The sequence below is a fragment of the Amphiura filiformis genome, unplaced genomic scaffold, assembly GCF_039555335.1.
Source record: "Amphiura filiformis unplaced genomic scaffold, Afil_fr2py scaffold_48, whole genome shotgun sequence".
Lineage (NCBI taxonomy): Eukaryota > Metazoa > Echinodermata > Ophiuroidea > Amphilepidida > Amphiuridae > Amphiura > Amphiura filiformis.
The window spans coordinates 677,277-699,160 of record NW_027305512.1 but is presented as its reverse complement, the minus strand read 5'-3'; the positions used below and the strand labels follow the sequence as shown (position 1 = coordinate 699,160).

Genomic DNA, 21,884 nt, shown 5'->3' with positions numbered 1-21,884 from the left:
GAATTTGACCAGTTCTATATGATTCAAAAACACAAGCTGGGAAAATGTAAAAAAGAAGAAGAAAAAAAAAAATCATTTGATGAGAAGGCTTGGGTGGGGTTCGAACCCGGGATATACGCGTGATATGAAAAAAATACGTTAATGCGCGCTAACCGATTGCGCCATGCAGCCAAAGATAAATAATTGAGGTAAAACGACAAACTTAATGAAACTTTTTAGGGGGGGGTACGGAAAAACATGCCGCCGCGAGGCGTTCAGAAATACATTTGTTATTGAAACAATGCGCCAAGTTTATGCACGCTATATCATGTCCGACTGCCTTAGAATATTTCAACTTTTATATATATTTTCCTAAAATGATGTAATACAAATATTTGTGTGGAAATACACGAATATTATGCTCATATTTAAGCTTTTTAAGGAACTATAATGATGTTGCACTTCCGGGACGTTGCACTTCCGGTCCGTTGGAAGTGATTTGCCTCCATGTGATTTGAAACGATATCAGAGGGTGTCTGACTTGATTTAAATTAATTTGTCTGGTGTGATTTTCTATTTTTTAAAAGCAAGTTTCTTGGGGGGTGAATGACTTTAACTCAAGAGACAATTTAGTTAGTGTCTATTTTCTGTGATTCTTCAAAATTTATTAAATCATCACAGCAACATACGGAGGGAATTTAACTTCAATAGGCCTATATCAACAAGGGAACAAAGGCCTATATCAACAAAATGACTATTGGACCCCTATCTACATGTGGGTCGCTCATTATAGAGATAAATAACACTTGGCTTTTTCCAATATGATTTTCTAATGTTTAAAATAACAACAGCAACAGATAAACATGATAACCAGAGTCTAGGGTTTCTAGATAATAGTAAAACTTGTAGTGAACATATGCTTGCTGTGAAAATTATATACTGATATAATAATTTGCTTAAAAAGTTACCTTTTTCAGAGTCATCATTGAGCAGCGACGTAGCTTGCGACACCATCACGGCGTCTTCATTCAGCGTAGTGATGTATTGTTTACAATCCTCCGGTCACATGACCACCCGATGGGTGGTCAAGTGTCAGCAGATCATTGTAGATGGCTGGCAGGTCGTATCCGGCATCCCTGTTGAGCGTGGGCTTTTGTGTCTTTATCTCTATGGCTTCCCTGATCTACCTAAAAAAAAAATGGTCTTCCCTGCCGATAACTTCCACATCTTCCATACTGATATCATGTTTATGATCAGCTTTGTGGTCACCGACTGCTGTTCGGGGTGGTGGTTCTAGTATGTTCTTTGAAACGGGTGCCAAGAGATCTACTTGTCTCACCAACATAAGTGTTCTCACAATCGGGGGCAACTGATTTTGTAGATTACACCACATTTGTTTGGTTTTGGGGTTTTGTCCTTCGGATGTACTAGGAAAGATCTGATGGTATTGACCGGTTTGTGGTAAGCGTTGACCCCGTGGTCACGGAAAACATAGATATAATAATGTTTTCACTGCAGGAGAAATGTACCCGAGGTCATAAATTCTAGCTGTCAACCTTTGCATTAGGTACATGAAATGTTTGGGCCTAGATAAATAATTTGATGTACTTTGAACTGATCATATTGAATACTTCCAATTTTTGGCCCCAGCATAATCCTTCAGGTTAATTTATTTAAAAATGCCCAAGGGTGCCACAGTCCACGGTGGCACCCGCTCATTCTTTCATTTCAAAATGGTGGAAAATATAAGATATGAGATGAATTACCAAAAATCATCAAATTTAGGGGCTGTGTGCAATAATTATCAGCTAGGATCCTAATTTGCAAACCTCAGAGAGATAGATATTGCGAATTCAGCAAGCAGGAAAACTTGCATATATGGGGGGAACATTGCAATGGAAAGTTAAATTTGACACTTTTCTCAAAAACTCATTTCCTTTATGAAAATGTTTAATTTTATGTACTTATCTAACACAAAACAATGTCGAAAATTTCCCACTTTGAGTCAAAGTGGGAAATTTTGAGTGATCCTGTGTGCCTGCTTTAACATTTCCTTACTGTTTTCCTAAGCCTTCTTAGAGTGTTTTATTTAAGGGTAGACGAGGTATTGTTGGTCGAAGCAACCTAAAAATCAATTTTCATTATCTAGATCAATATGTGACTCCTCGCCACAACTGAGCCCGGTGTCGCCAATCATCATTTTTGAGATATTCAACCAAAATATTCTGCTTGAAATTAGCTTTAAAATGATGTATATCATGTCTATAGTACTTGACATTTAAGTAGTGAAAATCAATAAAACAGTCAATAAATCCTTTCTTTCCTATTGTTTATTGTTAAGTTCGATGGAGCATATCTCAATAGTGGCACTGGCGACATCCGGGCTCAGTTGTGGCGAGGAGTCACATATATTATTGAAAAATAACACCTTGATGTTTTGCAAAAGTTCATTCTACAAATCGTATACTTCGCAAACTTGCTTAATTTATTGTTGTTAACAAGTTATGTACGTTTTACAAAAGTGTTGTTGTTTCAACCCTCTTTACAACGTAACTCAAGAACCGCAGCACCTATAAAAGTATATCTGTGATATTTTAATTCTTCTACACGCTCGCTATGAATTGAGCAATGCAGTGTTTGCCAAAGCTCACTACCATTTGTAAGATGCTGTGAACTACCAAATCACAACAGTTTAAAATAGTTAATAACCTTAAAAGGTGCCCCATGAATGTGTGCCAAAAATTGCTGCCCCTTTCAGCTGGCCAAAAATCCTTGCCCCCCCAATTTTACCTTTCCTTGGACACATAATTATTGCACAGCCCCTTAGATGTTATCTAGAAAATCGCTATAATAATTGGGATATCATCTAAAATATCCAATATATCTCACAAGTTAATTTCATTCAAATCTGATACATGTACATTATATATCAGTTATTTTAGTTCTCTGATAAATTTGAGTCCGAATTATCCAAATATCAAATAATTTAGATCACCTAACTTTTTTTATCTGAATTGTGCAAAATATAAGGAAAATGATCCAAATTAACACAATAGATATCCTAAATATCCCGATATTATAGATGAGTCAAATTCTAAATATTTCTGATATCTAAATTTAATAATGCGATATTTATCCAAATTCAGATCATTTAGAATTCAGATATCCAAATAAATTATATTTAGGATAATTTTGGTATTATCTAAATTATAACTGTTTTACTTTGAAAATGGTGAAAATATTGGATATTCCAAATTATTTAAAATATGATGAATTAAATAGCGTAAACGTTCGCTTCATGGGCTCCTTTGCCTTTGGGTAAATTTCATGTACAAATAGAGATCTTCCTCCTCTAAAAATCCGAACAAGAATTGAGAGTACATTGTATGTGCCCTTATTTGCGGGTGGGATTTTTATGGGAGGGCCATTATAGGTGAACGTTTACGGTATGTAATTATCTAAAATATTAGATCCATTAGATTATTTCTGAAAAGGGCAAAATCGTGAGGGAACATTCCTGGGAACATTTAATAACTTTTTGGGAAAACAGACAGACAGTTCTAGACAACAGGTAGGTTCATTTCTTTCTTGTTTAAGCATGTTTATTCTTTCATTTCTTAATTAATGGTCACTCTTTCATAACTATAGTTGAAAATTTGGAAAATCATCTTTTGTGTAAATCATGTTTATCAATAGTTTATGGCATTTAAACAAAAAGCAACGAACCCGTTTTATGTACTTACGAGCACGCGTCCCACACGTGCAGTTATAATGAGCTACAATAGTATACATGTAACTTGCACAAAGAGTACAATGTATTTACCCACATTACATTTGGAAACTGAAATAGCAAAAAGACATCCTGAAATAGCAAAAAGACATCCAATTTTATTCTGCAAATTTGAATGCGTTGTTTATCTTGGACTCAAAATCATGCATCAGGAAGTGGCAGTGACAAGCGCAGAAACTTCCACTGATAGTAAAGACTTGCTTTTGATGTGGGTTCAACTTAGATGAGCCCAGGGGGCTATAGTCTGTCCACATAGAAGTACAAAGTAAATAGACCTCGGAAACTGGAGGTATGAGAATAATTATTTCAGCACAATGCTTCTTTGGCGCGCCAACTGCTGCGCGATTTGTACACTACGCTCTTTACGCGTCGCGTCGCGCTGGCGTGTGACGCAAACCATCGACCCCAGATGCCACAGATTTGGTTTGTACTTCTAAGTGGACAGACTATAGTAAAGTCCAGGGATGCAAGTTTTTCTGCTTTTGCAGGAATTCCTGCTTTCCTGAAGTCCAAATTCTCACACTTTTCTTTATTTTCAGCCCGTTTGGGAGGCTTTTGGCCCAGATTCACAGACTTTTCGGGTTTTTCCCTTCAGGTCAGCTTGCATCCCTGAAAGCCCCGACTAATCCTATTTCTCTAATATGTTAACAATGCATATCCAAACAAAATCTGTTAATAGTAAGCTTTCCAAAATGAATTGAGTTTGTCACAAAAGAGCGATGTGATAGCCAAGGTTTCCTTTGGCTCAGAATAAAACTCACTAAAATAAGACTCCTTTAAAGACCTTTATACCTCCTACATGCATTGTGAATTTTCTGCAGAATTGTCAGAAAAAGGTGGGTGCATCATATTTGATCCTGTGGCCTTAACAGTGTTTTTCATTTATAGATTCCATGTTATATTGGACCATTGGGAAAAGGATCTCAATCAAATGAAAAAAAAACCCTTGAAATATTGCTCATAAATTTTTACGTGAATTGTGTCTGTAATTGAAATTCTTGGTCAGAGATCTCCTTTGACTTCTTACCGACAAACAATTTTACTCAGCTTGTTACCCTGGTTTATAGCCAAGATCATTGGAGACATTAAAAGGATAGCCATTTGCTTTAGGTTAGTCCCACCAATAGGACCTTATTTTTCTTAGCAGACTATAGCAACATGCAAGACTATGATCACTATATCTCACATGGCGCACGAAAGACAAATTGTGAAAGCCAAGTGACTGCCACCGAGACAACCTTATTTTTGTTAATTACCAGAATATACTCGGTCAAGACTCCCGGTCAAGACTATGATCACTATCTCACATGGCGCAACAAAGACGTACCGTAAGATGAATGGTAAAAGTCCAGTGACCGCACTGCACAATTTTGGGCATGGTTATTAGTGGACTTTGGCCATAGGCGTAGATTCCACTTTTGCACCATATTTCATCATTTTAGCTTCAATATGGCAAAAATTTTCGCACGCATTTGTACCATAAACATATTTGGTCGCCAAAAGGTGCTGGATTCACTATACTTAAAGAAGTTTTTTCCAACCCCATCCCCCCTAATATCAAAAAGAAATCTATGTCACTGACTCTCGAAAAAGCCATATTGTAACATTTGCTGAGGTAGACTAAACGCCCTCAATATTTTTCAAAATACTTCTTCACACGATTGTACTTTATTAAACTAACATACCCTGCAAAAATCAAGACTTCTTGAGATTTTGAAAAAAGTGCAGGAACCATCGTTTAATTATTACAATAGAAATATTAGTTGAATTTGTACGCGATATTCATAACACAGTACGTACATGGGTGCAGGATGGTCATACACACACCAAAGGACCATACCGTAGCATGACCGACAGAGTGACATGAATTGGGGACTGGTAATAAAGTTACATTTTCTTTGCTTTACCCGAGTTGTTCCGCTCAAAATTAAAAGGAGACATATCTGACAGTAAAAGGTAACATTTTTTGGAAAAGAAATACTAATCTATTTGTATTGAAGTGTTACAATATGGCTTTAATCTCAGCAATCCGAGTATTGTTTGGTAACTAAGACAAAAACAGGTCCTACTCACCACACTACTTTAAAAGGGCATTTCGTGATCCACAGCCTCATCCCCCACTTTTCTCAAAAAAAGTTGAGATTTTTATATCACTGGAAACCTCTGGCTACATGTTTATGTACAAAATATTTCTTGCAGATTAATTCGTTTAGCAAAGATATCGTGAAATTAGAATTTCGTTCTGATGCACCAGAACGAAATTACAACGCATTGTCTATGGAGCAGTGTAATACACATAATCATGCATAACTCGCGAACACAAAATCGGAATCAACTGAAATTTTGGGAATAGGTTTTTTTCGTGGATATCTAATGAAAAATGACATACATAGAGGATGCTAGGATCACGAAATACTCCTTAAAGTGGCATAACGAAAGCAAGCCTAATTTGGAGCACATGTTATTTATCTAGCTCCACATTTCCCCAACAGTAGGTAGTTTTTAGTATACCATCTTGCATGTTCCTTCCATCTGTGCCGGGTGACTGACCTGCGGTAACCTGCTGCATGCAATTCCTGTTGTGAACTGGAGCTTACCTGCTTGGTCACTTGCTTTATAGACGAATCCAACGAGCCAAGTCATGGTCAGGATTTGGTCGGCCATCTTTGGTTTCCCGCTAGCACCAACCTGGGGTTTTGAGCGCCCGATTGTGCAAATAAAAGCCACCTAACACCTGGAAAGACGAGGAGGGTTAATAGAATAATATATACAATAGAGGTAATCCTGTCGCATCTATGCATACATAGTCCTTTTGTTCATCCATTAATTTTGTACATCTATGAATAGATGCGACGGGATTACCTGCGGAATTATCTCTATTGTATTATTCTATTAACCCTCCTCGACCTTCTCTAGGTGTAAGGCGGCTTTTATTTGCACAACTGTTGGAACTGTATTGTGTTGTAAACATTCTTTTGTCTACCTGTGTTTTCGCGGAAGGTGTAAAACGGGTGATGGGATGCAGTTTAAAATTTCCGCCAAGGCCGAATCATTACACATTTTGGATGCATTGTAGCCGGCGGGGACCCAACTAAAGGCTGCTAGTCAGGTGTAGGAAGGCGTGAATTTGGATTCCTCTATAGTCTATTAGTTTTTATCTGCTAATTGTGACTCTTTTACATGTACATTTTGTAGTTGTACAGTACAATGTACTACTACATGTATTTGTTTCAATTTTAATTAGCTTGATGCTCCTCAAAAAGGACGGATTTCAAAAGGATGACAAACCAAATCAAACCATCATCAGCCTCAGGTGATTTTGCTTTTATGTGGTAAGTGCATATCCCATAGCAACACAAGAACACCTGAAATCGTAGCTGCAAACGTCACAATGGAGATTATCACTGTGTGATTTTGCTGACCTACAGGAACTTGGAACTGAAGTTGCTTCCCATTATTCTGAAAAAATAAAAATAAAACAAAAGTATATAATTAGTTATTAGAGAGCTTGCGAAATGACGTTACGTTAACTTTAACTTCTAGAGGATTATAGAGGATTATGTATTCAAAACCAAGATGGGTTTGAATACATAATCCTCTATAATCCTCTAGAAGTTAAAGTTAAAGTTAACGTAACGTCATTTCGCAAGCTCTCTATTACCTCCTAGGCCGATTCACAATTAATGAACTCAAGTCTGAAGAATTGTACATTGGGACAATTTGTTTTTTAAACTGACCATCGGGGGGGGCACTTCAATATGACACTTTCACAGTAAGGGGCATTCGGTGAGAGCAAAATGTAAACAAATATGGGGCCATTGGGCGAGAGCATGATTTTTGGCATTCGGTGAGAGCAAAATGTAAAAAATATGGGGTCACCGGGTGAGAGCATGATTTTTGGTATTCGGTGAGAGCAAAATGTAAAAAATATGGGGTCATTGGGTGAGAACATGACCTTTCTTTAAATGGAACCTTTGGGTGAGAGCCGAAATAGTGCCACAGAAACCTCGAACATTGAATTTCTAGTTCTAAATGGCTTCGAATTTAACAAAGTATCGAAGTAATCCGTGATAAATGAAAGTTGCTGTTCAAATTAAAAAATAAGGGTCTTTAGCTGATAGATCAAATGGAAATATAAGGGGTCTTTGGTGACAGTGTATATGTTTGTAAACAAATATGGGGTCTTTGGGTGACAGCGATGCTGAAAAGGGGGGGTCTAAACAGCCTCCAAAGTGGGAGTAACCCTCCCCCCTCCCCCGGCCGGGCTGACCATATCTCGTGAAGTAGAGCACTGTAAATCCAAGGGTCGGGGGTTCGAATCCGAGGTCCGCCTGAGCTCGGCTGGCTCTTTGTGTCCTTGAGCAAGACACTTCACTCTACTTGCTTAGTGCTTCGGAGGGCACTTTAAGCTGTCGGTCCCGTGTACATGTATTTCTGACATTAATGCAGTGTGCATGTTAAAGAACATCACAGGCTATTCAAAAAGAGCAGGGGATCATCCTGGTACTGTTGACTGTACTTCAAAAATACACTCATCTACTCTAGGTTCTAGGTTTACTAGGAGTAAAAAATAAGCTGTACGCAAAAGTGCGATAATACTCATAAGTAGCAGCTAAATACATGAAATAAATGGTAGTTTGAAGCCAAGTTACTGTAATATCAGATTTTAACATAAAGTAAATAGCAGTTTGCATGGTGGGAATATTTTTGTTCTTTGTTACTTCTCTTTAAACAATCTGTACATCATACACTGTACACAGACATTGGAGCTTGTTTGGTAGCGACAATAAAGTTAAATAAGCTACTGTATTCATTCCAGTAACCGGCGCCGCCCATGCCCCTATTAGTGCCTACCCAGCGACTTGACAACAAGCAAAATATGATATTATTAACCGCCCATCTAATACTGTCAAAACACTTCCTTTCAGCTTACCTATTGGGTGACTATACAAGCATGCATGTGGGAAATTGATATTGAAAATAAGTAAAAGTAAATTATGACGCAATTTCATAGTGGGCAGATGTATAGATACAGTGGAAACTCATTATAACGAAGTTGACAGGGACAGAGAAATTGGTTCTTTATATCCAAATGACGTTATAGGGTTGTAAAAACAATAAATAACAAAAGAATTTTGTATCTTGGTTCTGGAAAAATACTTCTTTATAACAGGGTTTTTCTTATATCTGATTTCGTTATAATGAGGTTTTACTGTATTAAAAATATGTATCAATAACCACCTGCAAATGCCTTAAAAATGCCAAGTTTGATGTAATTCTGACATCAAAATCGTATTTTATTTGCATGCGGTCACAATTTGATGCCATTAAAAGTAAACAAACCTGGACATTAATTTCTGGACACCATTTTTTGAGGGCACACTAACTGTGAGTAACTAGATACTATCAGATGGTGATTGATGATTATTTAACAATGTAAAAAATAAGCGCCCACCCAAAATGACTTTCTTAAGCACCCTGGGTGGTTAATGGAACAAATACAGTACACTAATTTGACTTTATTATTCAAAGTTGGCTAGACCACATTTGAAATACGGTTCACTAACTAGTCCAAATAAAAACTATCAACAAGAGCATGTGAATAGTATGGTCTAGCACCCCCTAATCATTTGACATGCAATTGTTAGCATTTCAAAATTGCTTCCCAAGCATTGTAGCATACAACTCTAGCTCATGATGTAGGCCTATACCAAATATACATTAGAGATGACCAAGTCATATTACCCCCTCCCTCGATGCTCTATATATCTTTCCTTCTTCTAGGACCAAAAACACCTAAGGTCATTAACCAGTGTTAATCGATCAATTATAAAATTTCCTGAGCATTAGGAAACTTAAAAAAAGTGTGCCATGCACTGATCCTGGGCAGGCAGGCAGGCAGGCAGGCACACAAGTCTGGTAGCTATGGATACTAACCATGCGATATTTGAGATCTTGCCATGCACACATGCTTGTATTGAGGCTATCACATGGAGCCTGGTACAGATCCTTTAGATCAAATTCATTTCCTGATGCTGAGCCTGAAAATGAAATAACAAAATCACTGCAATAGTAAATTTTGGTAGAATCTTGCAAAACATATTTTTTCCATTTAGTACATCATAAAATGTGACCGTTCACGGCGAATGAGCCGTAAATTCCTCCCCGGTCAATTTTGTTTTATTTCGTGTTTAAAAATAAACATCATAAACTTAAAAATGGTATATCATTTGACTTCAAAGCGATATCCAGAAGCGGGGTTATGGTTTGTTAAACTTTGCTCCTTCAACAAAATTACAGCTTTTTACGTTTTACATGTGTCTCTTTTTCCACATTGCTGGCAATAAATATCAAACAGTCATAATTGGCGGTCATTTCAAATCATCCCCAAGTCAACGAGGTTTATGATAGTTCTGTCATTGTTAATTGTTGGTTATGCATACCTGTACTAAATACAATGCCTGGTAACCCACCACTTGAACAGGATTTAGCAAAAGCAAACAAAGACCAGAGCTATTAAGTTCTATAGCCATCTAAGGTAGAAGCTTATTATCCACTTCAACAATAGGATTATTGATTAGTTTTTGACTATCAAAATGAGACAGATGTCGGACCAGCTTAAGTTACCGATGAATACGACCTTCGTACACATTTTACACCGTAACTCAGAATACAATTTAGGGAATTTACGGCTCATTTGTGCTGCCGGGTCACAAATTATAAATATCTTGGTAGATGGCAGCCATCTTGAAATCATGCATGGGTAAAAATTTAAAATTTCTGCACTCTTGTTAAATGATATACCAAATTATTTGTCTGATCACAAGGATTTCAAAACTGTATGTAGTTTGTGCTACCTACAACCATCGAGATCATTTTTTATCTCGATGCTACAACCTATTGTTATAGTTATGTAACTAGCTGTAACTATGTGTATAGTTATTCTACAATAAACAGATCAGATCAGAAACAACTTTTGACACAGTATACAAAATGTATTTAAATCTAATTTCCACAAATAAATTCACTGATTGACACTCTACCAGAAACTAATTACCTTGGCATCTAATCATGACATTAGGATGCTGTAGCTCTACCAATGCTGATGTTACATCTGTGTCCCTGGACGGCCTATGATATCTGAGGTGTATTGGCATATCAACATGGATAGTACCATAGTGTTTAGAGTCTGTCATTAAGTGGGGACTGTAGACAAGGATTGTGTGCTCTGGTGATAGATAGGCAGGCTGTTCAACATCAATTTCTTCGTAAGATAATACCTATAATGGAAAGAGCATTCATTAAGTTCAGCCAATGCAGTAGCGCAGCCACAATTTGTTTTTTTCAAAAGGGCGCCAGGGTGCCTTTGAGGCATGGGTGGGGGTGGAATTGTCAAACATTTTTGCAACCAAATTATTGCTCCTCTGAAGATGGTTTCTAACCAAGAAATGCAAGGTGCAAAGCACTTGGCATCAGATCAAATGAGATGGTCATCAGTGGCAAGGAACAGAGAAATAGATGGAAAATACTGGAGGAGTTAGGACCAGTGTGTGAAACAGCCTGATGAGTGCATGACTGAGAAAAAAGAAAATGTGGTTCAAGATAACCCCACCCTAGTATCCACGGAAAGATTTGTAGTACTCAATACTCATGTCATCATTACTTAAGCATCACATGTAAGAAATGTAAAGTGTGTGTAAATGTACTGTTATCTTGTTACTTTTGTAACCAAGATATTTAAATATAAACTATATTTTTAATTATCAAGAAGCAGTAGCGTAGCCAACGGGGTGGCAAGGGGGGCAGAGTGCCCCCCCTGACAAAAAATGAAAGAAAAAAGTGCCCCTCTGACAAAAATTGAAAGAGAAAATTTGGAGGGCAAAGGAAAAGAAAATGGGCAAGGAGCCCCTTTGCCACCCAAATCCCCCCGATCATGGGCCAAAATAGTGTAAAATAAAATATTTTTTGCGCGCTGTGCACTATAAAGCCCCTTTTATCCCGATCATGGGCAAAAATAGTGTAAAATACAATTTTTTGAGCGCTACGCGCGCACATCGTCACAGTAAAACCTAATTTGGAAGCTCGAACACATGTACAAAACAAAACTGGTATTATATGTATTGTATGATGCAACTGCAATTTTTTTCGTCTGTGCCCCTACAAATTTATTTTGCCCCCTCTGACCAAGAAAGCTGGCTACGCCCCTGTCAAGAAGTACAGTTAACCAACAAATGAAATTAAAAAGTAGTGGGCCAAAGTAACCCCTAGAATTACAGTGTATATTCAATACCTTTGGAGCTCCAAATGATTCAACTGCTTTGATTTGATCTAAATCAACATACATGCCACGGGGGACAGCTTCAACCAGCATAAACCAACATGTGTTGCATGGTGTATGGTCTTCAAATGTGATCTCAATAACACTCACCAAATCCCTGCAAAAAAACAAAACAAAATTAATTGCTTGCTAGTGATTTGAAGGAGGGTGGTCCAATTCCATGCAGTGAATGAATTTGACCCCATCTCCAGTTGCAGCAATATAACCACCCTTTTCATTTTGCATATGATTTAAACCTATCTAAAACTGAGGACACACAAACCCGATTTCAATCGACACACTGACAACTTCCTATCCAACCGTGACCTATCCTGACCCCCCCCAATTAAAGATGGACCGCTTTTTAAATGCATTTTTATGTTATTTGTGTTGTCCTGCTTTTATTAGTATATCCACGGTTGCAGGTGTACATCAATGGTTGCAGGCTTGTCCACGGTTGCAATGTGTGTCATCCTACTGTAGGTCCATGTTTGCAGGTAATTACAAATGCACCCACCCCCACACACACCGACACACCCAGACGGTGCAGTGTCGTCAACCTATATGATAAATATCTTTTCCCTGAAATGAATCACATCTTAATACTCCGTTAGTGAGCGACGGGCGATTGGTATTTCACCGAACGCAAGAAAAGGAGTCCTCTCTGATTGGCTAGAAACCGATCGCTAGATCGCTCAGTGATGAAGTACATTTTTTATGTACAAACTAAGAGATGTATTCAATTACATTTAAATCAATATTCTATTATTGACGCAGATAAAGAAAGTTGTATAGTTGTTCAATGTGCAGTATTATATTATAGACTTGTGATTTAATATTCTAACCCAGTGTAATAGCACCGTGGTCTGGGCTATGCTTGTTGTTTCCATAATAATAATAATTCTCAAACAGTTGAATATACAGGCCTGATTGTGGTCCTAAAAGAAAATCTGTTTTTGTTTAAGTTGGCGAACGGAGGTAGCGGAGCGACTGTAGTATCGCCCCTCACGGCGGGGGTTCCAGTGGCAGTGTTATAGTGGGACCCTCACATTTTTTCTCCCTATTTTGGGTCAAAATCACCCTATTTGGGGCTAAAATCGCCCAACTGTAGGAAAATTTGTCCAACTTTTGCTCCCTCCCACGACCCACATGTCACTCCCCACCCCAAAAAAAATTCCTGGTGCCACCACTGGTTGCTCATCAGTAGAGGTTCCTGGTGCCACCACTGGTTTCTCATCAGTAGAGGTTCCTGGTGCCACCACTGTACTGGTTGCTCATCAGTAGAGGTTCCTGGTGCCACCACTGGTTGCTCATCAGTAGAGGTTCCTGGTGCCACCACTGGTTGCTCATCAGTAGAGGTAAGAGAATTTTAAATACTGTATCCATTTACCTTTGAAAACCCTGATTTGTAATATTCCTTGTCAAAATCACATCTTTTAAATTTAGGTTGCAGAACTGGCTATTACTTCCTTTGTCAGCTTCTGAAAAATAATTTCAATACATAGTATTTAAAAACTCGATATATCTGTGTTTGTGAGTTCTTGACTTTAAGTCAAGAAGTAAGGAACTTAAGCGTGGCGCGAGTTCGTGAGTTCCCGACTTTAAGTCACAAAAATAGGATCTTGATATAACAAAAGTGGATGGGCTTACAATTAAAATACTGATGCTGTGAAAATTGAACAGATTTCATGAGTTCTTGACATCCTGAGATGTCTTAACTATTTCTTTATTTTTATATCTTTACTATTTCTTTATTTCAAACTAGCTAAGTCAGGAACACAAGAAGTCAGGATTTGTGATCACAAGATCCTGTCTTCTTGAGAACCACATGGCCCTTAGTTACTTCTGTATTGGGTCAATTTGGCTGACTAGCAAATGTGTTAACCAAAGTAGATTTGTTAGTACTTCTGCATTGATTGACAAATCTATCTACTATTCACGAGCCTCAGCCCTCATGGCCCGAGTTGATACACTGATATCCCTAGGGGCACTCTACATGTGGATAGTGATAGAGCATGGAACTATATAACTACTTCAGTCACTCAATCATTGCCAAGTTTCAAACGCATTAAGCAATTGAATACCTGAGTGGAAGAAGGGCCCAACTCCATTTTTTTACAAAAATGAGTTGGACCCGGTATTTTATTGCCAGCAGACTGTTCTTCCTTGTGTCTGAAAGATGAGCCAAAATCCACTCTCTAAATAGTCTTTCACGTACACTTTATCACGGTCTTCATGGAAGAAAGGCCCAACTCCATGGAGTTGGGCCCTTCTTCCACAAATATAGGATTAAAGAGGAATTTTGTTCATCCATGAAATCTGCTTTTCACAACAATAAATTTTCTTGCTAACATATTTCATGAGTTCTACTTGTGCAATTAATGGTGATTACCTAATTTCTGTAGCTATTTATAACACAGAACTGGCACTTGCAGTATATTAGTGGAAGAAGGGCCCAACTCCAGCTCGTATTAAGACCTGTACCGTTGCCATAGAAACACCATAAATAATTTCGAATGTATGTACTATTGTATGTTCATGTATTAAAGGTCTCCTGAAGATAAAAACGTTCTGTCTATAAAACTTTTCCAAATATTAAGTTTTTTCTTAATATCTCAAAAACAGTTTTGATGGAGTTGGGCCCTTCTTCCACTCAGGTATTCAATTCTTTGTGAAGTTTAATGTTACCAAATTTTATTTTGATAACTTATCTTCAGAGCAAAGTTTGCAAATTTGTAAGAAATTATAATCATGCTAACAATTCGCCGATGTCTCATTTGAGCAACTTTTTCAGGTGCTATACCCCTCGAGATTGGCGTTGTTTACTTCTGAATTTTTATTGCTTTATATGGTGTCATACTTCACTGATTCTGACATGATTTGAGATAGCTCCAAGTTCAATCCTCACATCCATCACAGGTTATCAGTGGCCTGGATGAAGATAAACTTCTTGATCAACTTCCGGGGTCCGAGTACACGCTGGTGGTCAGTGATTGCATAGAAATGGCAAAGTCTACTCCCCTTCTACGTGCTAATGACCAATGGGTCAACAACTGCCTTATTTTCAAGACTGTTGACCTAATGTGCACAGGGTTTGACTCTTCCTGTACATGGGACCAATGGCTTTACATGACTCCCAAACCATGAGACATTGCACACACACTACATGTACAGTCTATATCTGCATGTGCTAAGCAGTGTATAGGGGTGAGAAGAAATTCTACAATTTTATTCTATAATGTAACTGAATACAATTGTAGGATTTCGTTCGGCAGGCAGCGCAAGGCCTTAACCACTCAGCCATCTCACCCTCCTGATACATCCAGCCGCTGTTCATAAGATACATGGGGAGTGGAAAACACCAAATTGGTATTTTATGACCGCTGACATTCTTTTGACACAAGTGACAAGTCTTTCAATACGTGCAAGTGTCCTTGAGTATGCTTCAGTGGTTGTGAAAGGATTCAAAAGATAACCTCTGCCCCAATAATCCCAAGCTATTGTCTGAAACTGCTCCCTGGAGGATGTATCATGAAAACTCAGTCTTCAAATGATAGATAACTTGACCAAAACAATGTGAGCGATACAGGTATCATTGTGACCGAGTTCCATGAGTCTATGATACAAGGGTCATTCAAAAAGTTCTACCTCCATCATCACATCTCTATTATCATACATGCCAGGATATTGAAATTACCCATGTTTATACTCGTAAATCTATATCTAGGCAAAAAAATAAAAGTTATTTGATGAAAATGTGATTTCCGGTTGTTCACAATGTAGATATGTTCGTTAAAGCAAATACCAGGGGTGTGATTCATAGCTTGTGAAATATCCTGAAAGTAGTAGAAAATCCTCAAAAACAGTGTGAAATTCTGCTAAAATACCCCCAAAAAAAAAAAAAAGGGCTGAAAATCAATCAAATTTATTATGAAAAAGTGATAGCCTCATCCCCAATTGTGTTACACCATACATACCATTCTATGGACCATTGTGAAACATTTTATTTCTACATGTAATATCAAAACGGCTAGTGCAATTTACAACAAATTATTCATGACTATGCGTGAGATTTTACTCATTTTTAATCCTTTTGCGTGAGATTTACTACCTAGGCCTTACTACCTTGGCGTGAGACCGTGAGAAAGTGACCCAATGCGTGAGACTCACGGCCAATGCGTGAGAGTTGACAGCCCTGGTCATGATAGTTACCTGAGACTAGTATATTACTGTGTGCATAAGATAGAGTTAGAACTTTTCGAACAATGAACAACGGCCATGCATGCCCATGACTCATGGCATACATACCGTATTTCGTCAAATAAACGCCCCCGGGGGCGTTACATTTTCCCAAGGGGGGAGGGGGCGTTTACTAGGTCATTTTTAGCACGATAATTCCCGTTAAAATCATTAGGTAAGCTTAAAAGTCACGCTAAAATGACGAACTATGAACTTTTGACACTTGGTTCACTTCCGGGTTGCCGATCACCCGATGCTAGGCTAGCTCACATCATACACTATAGGTGGCGCTATTCGTCCATAGGGAAGTGGAATGTGCATGTACGGTCCAAAAATGGCTTTACTGTGGGGCTCAATTAGACGTTCGCCTTTCGTATCTCTTTCCTTGTTGGAAAGGTATAACGTTGAGGAGATAGGAACATGTACCGTCATCCGGGACCTACTCTGCCATGTTTGGCTGAGTAACGGTACATGAACACGGTCTTTTGTGCCTATGTAAATTAGTCATTGTGTAAAGCTGTGTTTATACCCATGGGTTGCTCCAGACAGGGTCTAATTCTGCATAAAACCGGGCAATGTTATTTCTATAGATCTGCTGCGCATTCAAATTGCATTGTATTGCATCGTAATTTCATTTGTGTCTATGCTAATTATGTTTACACAACATGAACTCACGTGTTTTCAAGCAAATTCGCCGATAATAGGTGATCAAAAGCGATCGGAATGTTACAAAAGTACAGATCGCATTCAGCTTACTTCATATGAGATGATCTTTGGAAAAATACGGCATAATTTGTCTTGATGTTTGCGGAATGCCATGCAGTAAAATATTAATACGTTGCGGCAATTCATGATTGACAACTAACAATCGGCGTGTCCTTCGTATCCTCCACTGCCAATTTCTTATCCACTCACTAATCCTCACAAAAGCTTTGTGTTGATTACGTAATGTGTGGAGGCAAATTGCAATAACTACAATGAAATAATGAGTAGGGCGGGCTCCGAGGCGGGTTTCTTCTTCATCTTACGTAACAGTATTGTTCTCCAAAAAAACCGGAAGCTTGTCGTTTGGAGCTCTAGCTGAAATACAGCAAGATAATGTAAGATAGTAAATGTAAACCTGTATTTTAGCTAGAGTATCTCGAGCTAGGTTGCTCATCATCAGACTGAATCCTTGACCGACAGAGGGTGTCAATATAGGCCTACGTGTCGCTTTTGAAAAACAGCGATTCATGCGCATGCTCAGCAGGCAAACACGACGGCGATTTAGTACACTGATCATGCGTGCGATTCAGATTTCTGCAAAAGCGATTGAGTATAAATGAGTCTTTAGAAATGACTGGCGATTGTTTGTTCTCAAGTGGGTTTTATCATGTTAATTAGTGACCTGACAGACATTTGTATTGATTCGATTAAGCATTGATTTTTTGTACTGGATCGTTCAAGCATCTCCAACAAATTTTTCAATGTAAGTGCCTCTGGCCCTAGTGGAAGTAAAAACGGATACTATGGCCAGAGTTCTAGGGCTAGGCTCAATGGAGAAAATCACTAAAAATTAATTTTGACAACCAAAACCTAAGTGATGTTGACTTAAATGTTGGTACTGGCATGATATTGGATTCATAAACTATCACATAGTGCAATCCATGTTCCACCAAGTCGACACTCGATTTAGCTCAAAAGCAATTTGTGTGTAAATCAAGACCATCCAAAACAGCTTTCTTACAGTAAAGAATAGGAGGTCATCTGGGGTCACATACAGAAGTGTGCATTGTACATGTGCCTGCTGTCACAATTTCACACACAAAATTTTGGGCAATTTGATGACACTATTTTTGTCTGTAACTTCAAAAGTATATGCACTAGAAACATGATTGACCCCTTATTGTTTAGGTAATTTAATTATCTTTCAATTGAAAGAACTTTCAGCTAAAAATATTGAACTTCAAAATTTTATGAACATCCCTACCGATGCAGATTTTCGCCAATTTATTGCTGCTATAGTATGATAATTATCAACCATGTGAGCAACTTGGTAAGCTTGCTACACAAGATAGCATGGAAATATCGGAATTTTGAAACATCTTGGTTGAAAAAAAAGTGGTGGGGGGGCGTTTATTTGAGGGGGCGACTATTTGACGAAATACGGTACATATTACATGTGAGTGACGGCTGGGTCTGGCTCTGGGTCGGAGCCAGGCACAGTTTAAACATAAGCTTACCTATATATTCACCTAGGAAAAGAAAAATAGTACAGAGTAAGTTTCGTTGCATTATTATATGCGGTTTGTTATTGACACTACATGTATTTCCAAGCCGAATCGAGTAGTCGGGTAAAAAAAACAGGTTTTCAAGCATCAAAATCAGTCCCGACTCTTTTTTTTTCTGCGATTATCTGCTACTTGCAGCTCGTGACCATTTAATTGTTATGGGCGAACACCACTAAAAGCATGCAAGAAAACACTCCCATTGAAATGCACGTAAAAAGCCGGGGGGGTCCACAAAGGCGCACACTACCAAGAAGTAAACACTTCTGTGGGGGGGGGTTCAGGGCAAAAATTGGCACTTTTCAAAAATGTGTATATTAATTATGAGCCCCCGGGGGGTAAAATTTGCAAATGGCTCACCAAAATCTCTTGCCCCCCCCTGGGCCGCCAAAAATCGCCTCCCCCCCTCTCGGTCCGCCAAAAATTCTTTGCCCAACTCATGAGCGAAAAATCGGAATCAACTGAAATTTTGGGGATAGGTTTTTTTCGTGGATATATAATGAAAAATGACATAAATAGAGGATGCTAGGATCACGAAATACTCCTTTAAGCGTTTCCGTACCTATTCATAAGCCTTTTTAGCATGTTTTATTTGAAAGGGGCCCCATGAATGTGTGCCAAAAATCGCTTGCCCCCCCTCTCGGCTTGCCAAAATTGCTTGCCCCCCCTCTTAGCTTGCCAAAAATGTCTTGCCCCCCCCCCATTTTACCCTCAGGGCTCATAATTATTGCACAGCCCCTAAAGCCCTGAAGCCATTATAATATTTGCTGAGGAGAACGCCCTCAATATTTTTTTAAATTCTGTTTTTTTACATAATTTGGCCTATATTGTACTTGATTAAACTAACATACCCTGCAAAAATCAAGACTATTATGTGCTGTTTGTCAAAATCCGAGATTTTGAATTAAACGCAGGAACCATTGTGTTATTATAGCTTATTATTACAATGGAAAGGTTAGTCAAACGCGTACACGATGTTCATGAACACAGTATGTAGGGAGAGATCGTTATTTTTTCGGACTGGGGGATGGGCATTTTGAGGGGAACCCTTTTTGGGGGGGGGGGGGTCTTGGGGGGTAACGCGAATTTTTTTGTTGAACTAGGAAAGGGGTTTTAAATGGAGAAATTCGGGAAAACAAGGGGGAATCCGAAAATTTTAAGCGGACGCGAGGGGGGAACACAAATTTTGTTTGTTGATATTTTTTCCAAAACGCCCATTCCCCCCTGCCGTAAATAACGATCGGTCCCTAAATTCCAATTTCCAATACCTCGATCAGTTGTTTGGCTCAAAATTAAAAGGGGACATATCTGATAATAAAAGCTATAAATATATTATCTATTTTGTGTCATGGAAATGTTATAATATGGCTAAGAGAGTGCCCAGCTTTGGGCTGTGCAATAATTATGAGCCCTGGGGAGGGTAAAATTGGGGGAGGAGAAATTTTGGCCAGCCAAGAGGGGGGTAGAAGCAATTTTGGCGCTGGCACACATTCATGGGGCACCTTTTAAACGAATCGCTCTTGCGCTTGCAATATATATCTACAACCATTTTAGGTTTCAAAAAGGGGGGGAGCAATTTTTGGCAAGCCGGGGGCAATTTTTGGCACACATTCATGGGACACCTTTTTAATTAAACGCTCTAAAAGGCTTGAGAAAACAGTACAGAAACGCTTTAATATGCAAAAATATCTAGATATCTATTTTTTGCAATTTTGGCTTAGTAAACGACCCAAAAGTTCGATGAAATCCTATAAGCGAATTAACGAAAGTCCTTTAGTTAGAGAGGAGGGGGTCAAAAAAGTCCGATTACGTTTGTAAAAAGTAGTTAAAAGTAGGTCAAAGACTCAAAGTTAGGGATTTAATATATCATTTTCAAATTTTAGTATTTTCCGAAGTACGATATTGACATTTTACAGTGGTTGCTTCAAAATGATTTCAAATCAATGTAGTGCAGTATTCACAACCTGCAACTTGTAAGTTCATTTTTAAATTAAAAGCAGCTTTACCACACTTTTTTATTTGAAAATCCAGCAAGGCCAAAAAAGGTATGAAGAAAAAATATTTTAAAATAAAATACAATATTTGTTTCTTCCATAAGGCGCGTGAGTCGATTCCGAGTTTATCGTCCCCCGCCAGCGTCACTTTTGGAAACCAAAAACACCGCGTCAAATTTTCAAAAATGCCAAAGTAATTCATTATTTTCAAAGTATCGGTGTTTTCACCAGTTTAAGCAATTGCAAACATATATTTTTGTTTGTAAAACATATCATAACTTGGAATCAAAACCAGGCTCTTTTCTAACTTTTCTAGTCCCTACCCATATAAAAACCTGTTTATAAATAACATGTATGAGTGTGGCTTAAATCAACACGCATTTTAGGTCAATACCGGGGGTCACTCCCATTGTGGCCTGCACACCATCCGCGATAATCAACTTTTGAAAAGCACCCTAAACCAGGATTTAACCCTTGGCTAAAACGACACCCTAAACAGGGATTTCATTCCTGACATCAAATTTCATACACTAAATTTCATTTCCGCGTATTTAGAAATTGCAATTTTGCTACCCTTTTTCCATGTTTTTGACACCCTAACGCATGTCTGGCAGTATCGTGCCTACCCAACGACCCTTTTACGCGTTTTCATTATCGCGGATGGTGTACAGGCCACAATGGGAGTGACCCCGGAGATGGAACCATAACTGTGGGACATTCTAGGGCAAGGGTTCCTCAGATGTAGGCTTCAGATTTTGGGTCAAAGGTTATCTAGGAGTTATTTGGAGGTCATTGTAAAATGTTGGTCATGGCTCTAAATTGGGTTTCATTTCCAAAGTTTAAGGCCTCTTGTCAAAAACTACATTCCATGTACCAACAGGCAAAGGTCCAGGGGTAGGAGTGGGCATAAATTGAAGTATCTTTGTTGCAGAATGTGATCATAAATTTACTAGTAGTATACAACAAAAGAATAATTTTGCCATTTTGAAAATAATCCAATCAGCTTTTACTTGGTTTGCAGTTTTAAAATCTATTGCAAATAATCATAAATCATTTTTGCATTTTTGTACAAACAAGCCTTGGCCTATAGCCGGCTAAAGCAACCTAATAATATAATATTTCACATTTTAGCTAACTTTGGCAGTTTTTGTCCACACACACACTCCCAACAACAAACAAACAATGCAATTGTCGCTTCACATTTTTTCTGTATTGCTGTCAGTTTTATTCCCCGGGTTTTATTCCTTTCCATGGATGTCTTGGTTGTCAATAACTAGGGTAGCAAGAAAGATTAATAC

The 21,884-nt window shown here is 38.3% G+C and overlaps 1 protein-coding gene across 2 annotated transcripts; it reads right to left on the bottom strand.

Annotated features, from left to right (window-relative positions):
• Positions 1-6,512: 6,512 nt before the first annotated feature.
• On the bottom strand, positions 6,513-18,731 carry LOC140144302 (phosphatidylinositol-glycan biosynthesis class X protein-like). 2 transcript variants are annotated; one of them, XM_072166128.1, is made up of 6 exons: positions 18,548-18,731; positions 13,477-13,567; positions 12,060-12,204; positions 10,827-11,049; positions 9,707-9,810; positions 6,513-7,228 (listed from the first exon to the last, which is right to left on the bottom strand). In XM_072166128.1, the coding sequence occupies exons 1-6, from the start codon at positions 18,681-18,683 to the stop codon at positions 7,079-7,081; spliced, it is 849 nt and encodes a 282-aa protein (XP_072022229.1). In that variant the 5' UTR covers positions 18,684-18,731; the 3' UTR covers positions 6,513-7,078. The 2 variants fall into 2 exon arrangements, with proteins under 2 accessions (XP_072022229.1, XP_072022230.1); XM_072166129.1 differs by having other exon boundaries at positions 18,560-18,731.
• Between the last annotated feature and the right edge of the window lie 3,153 nt (positions 18,732-21,884).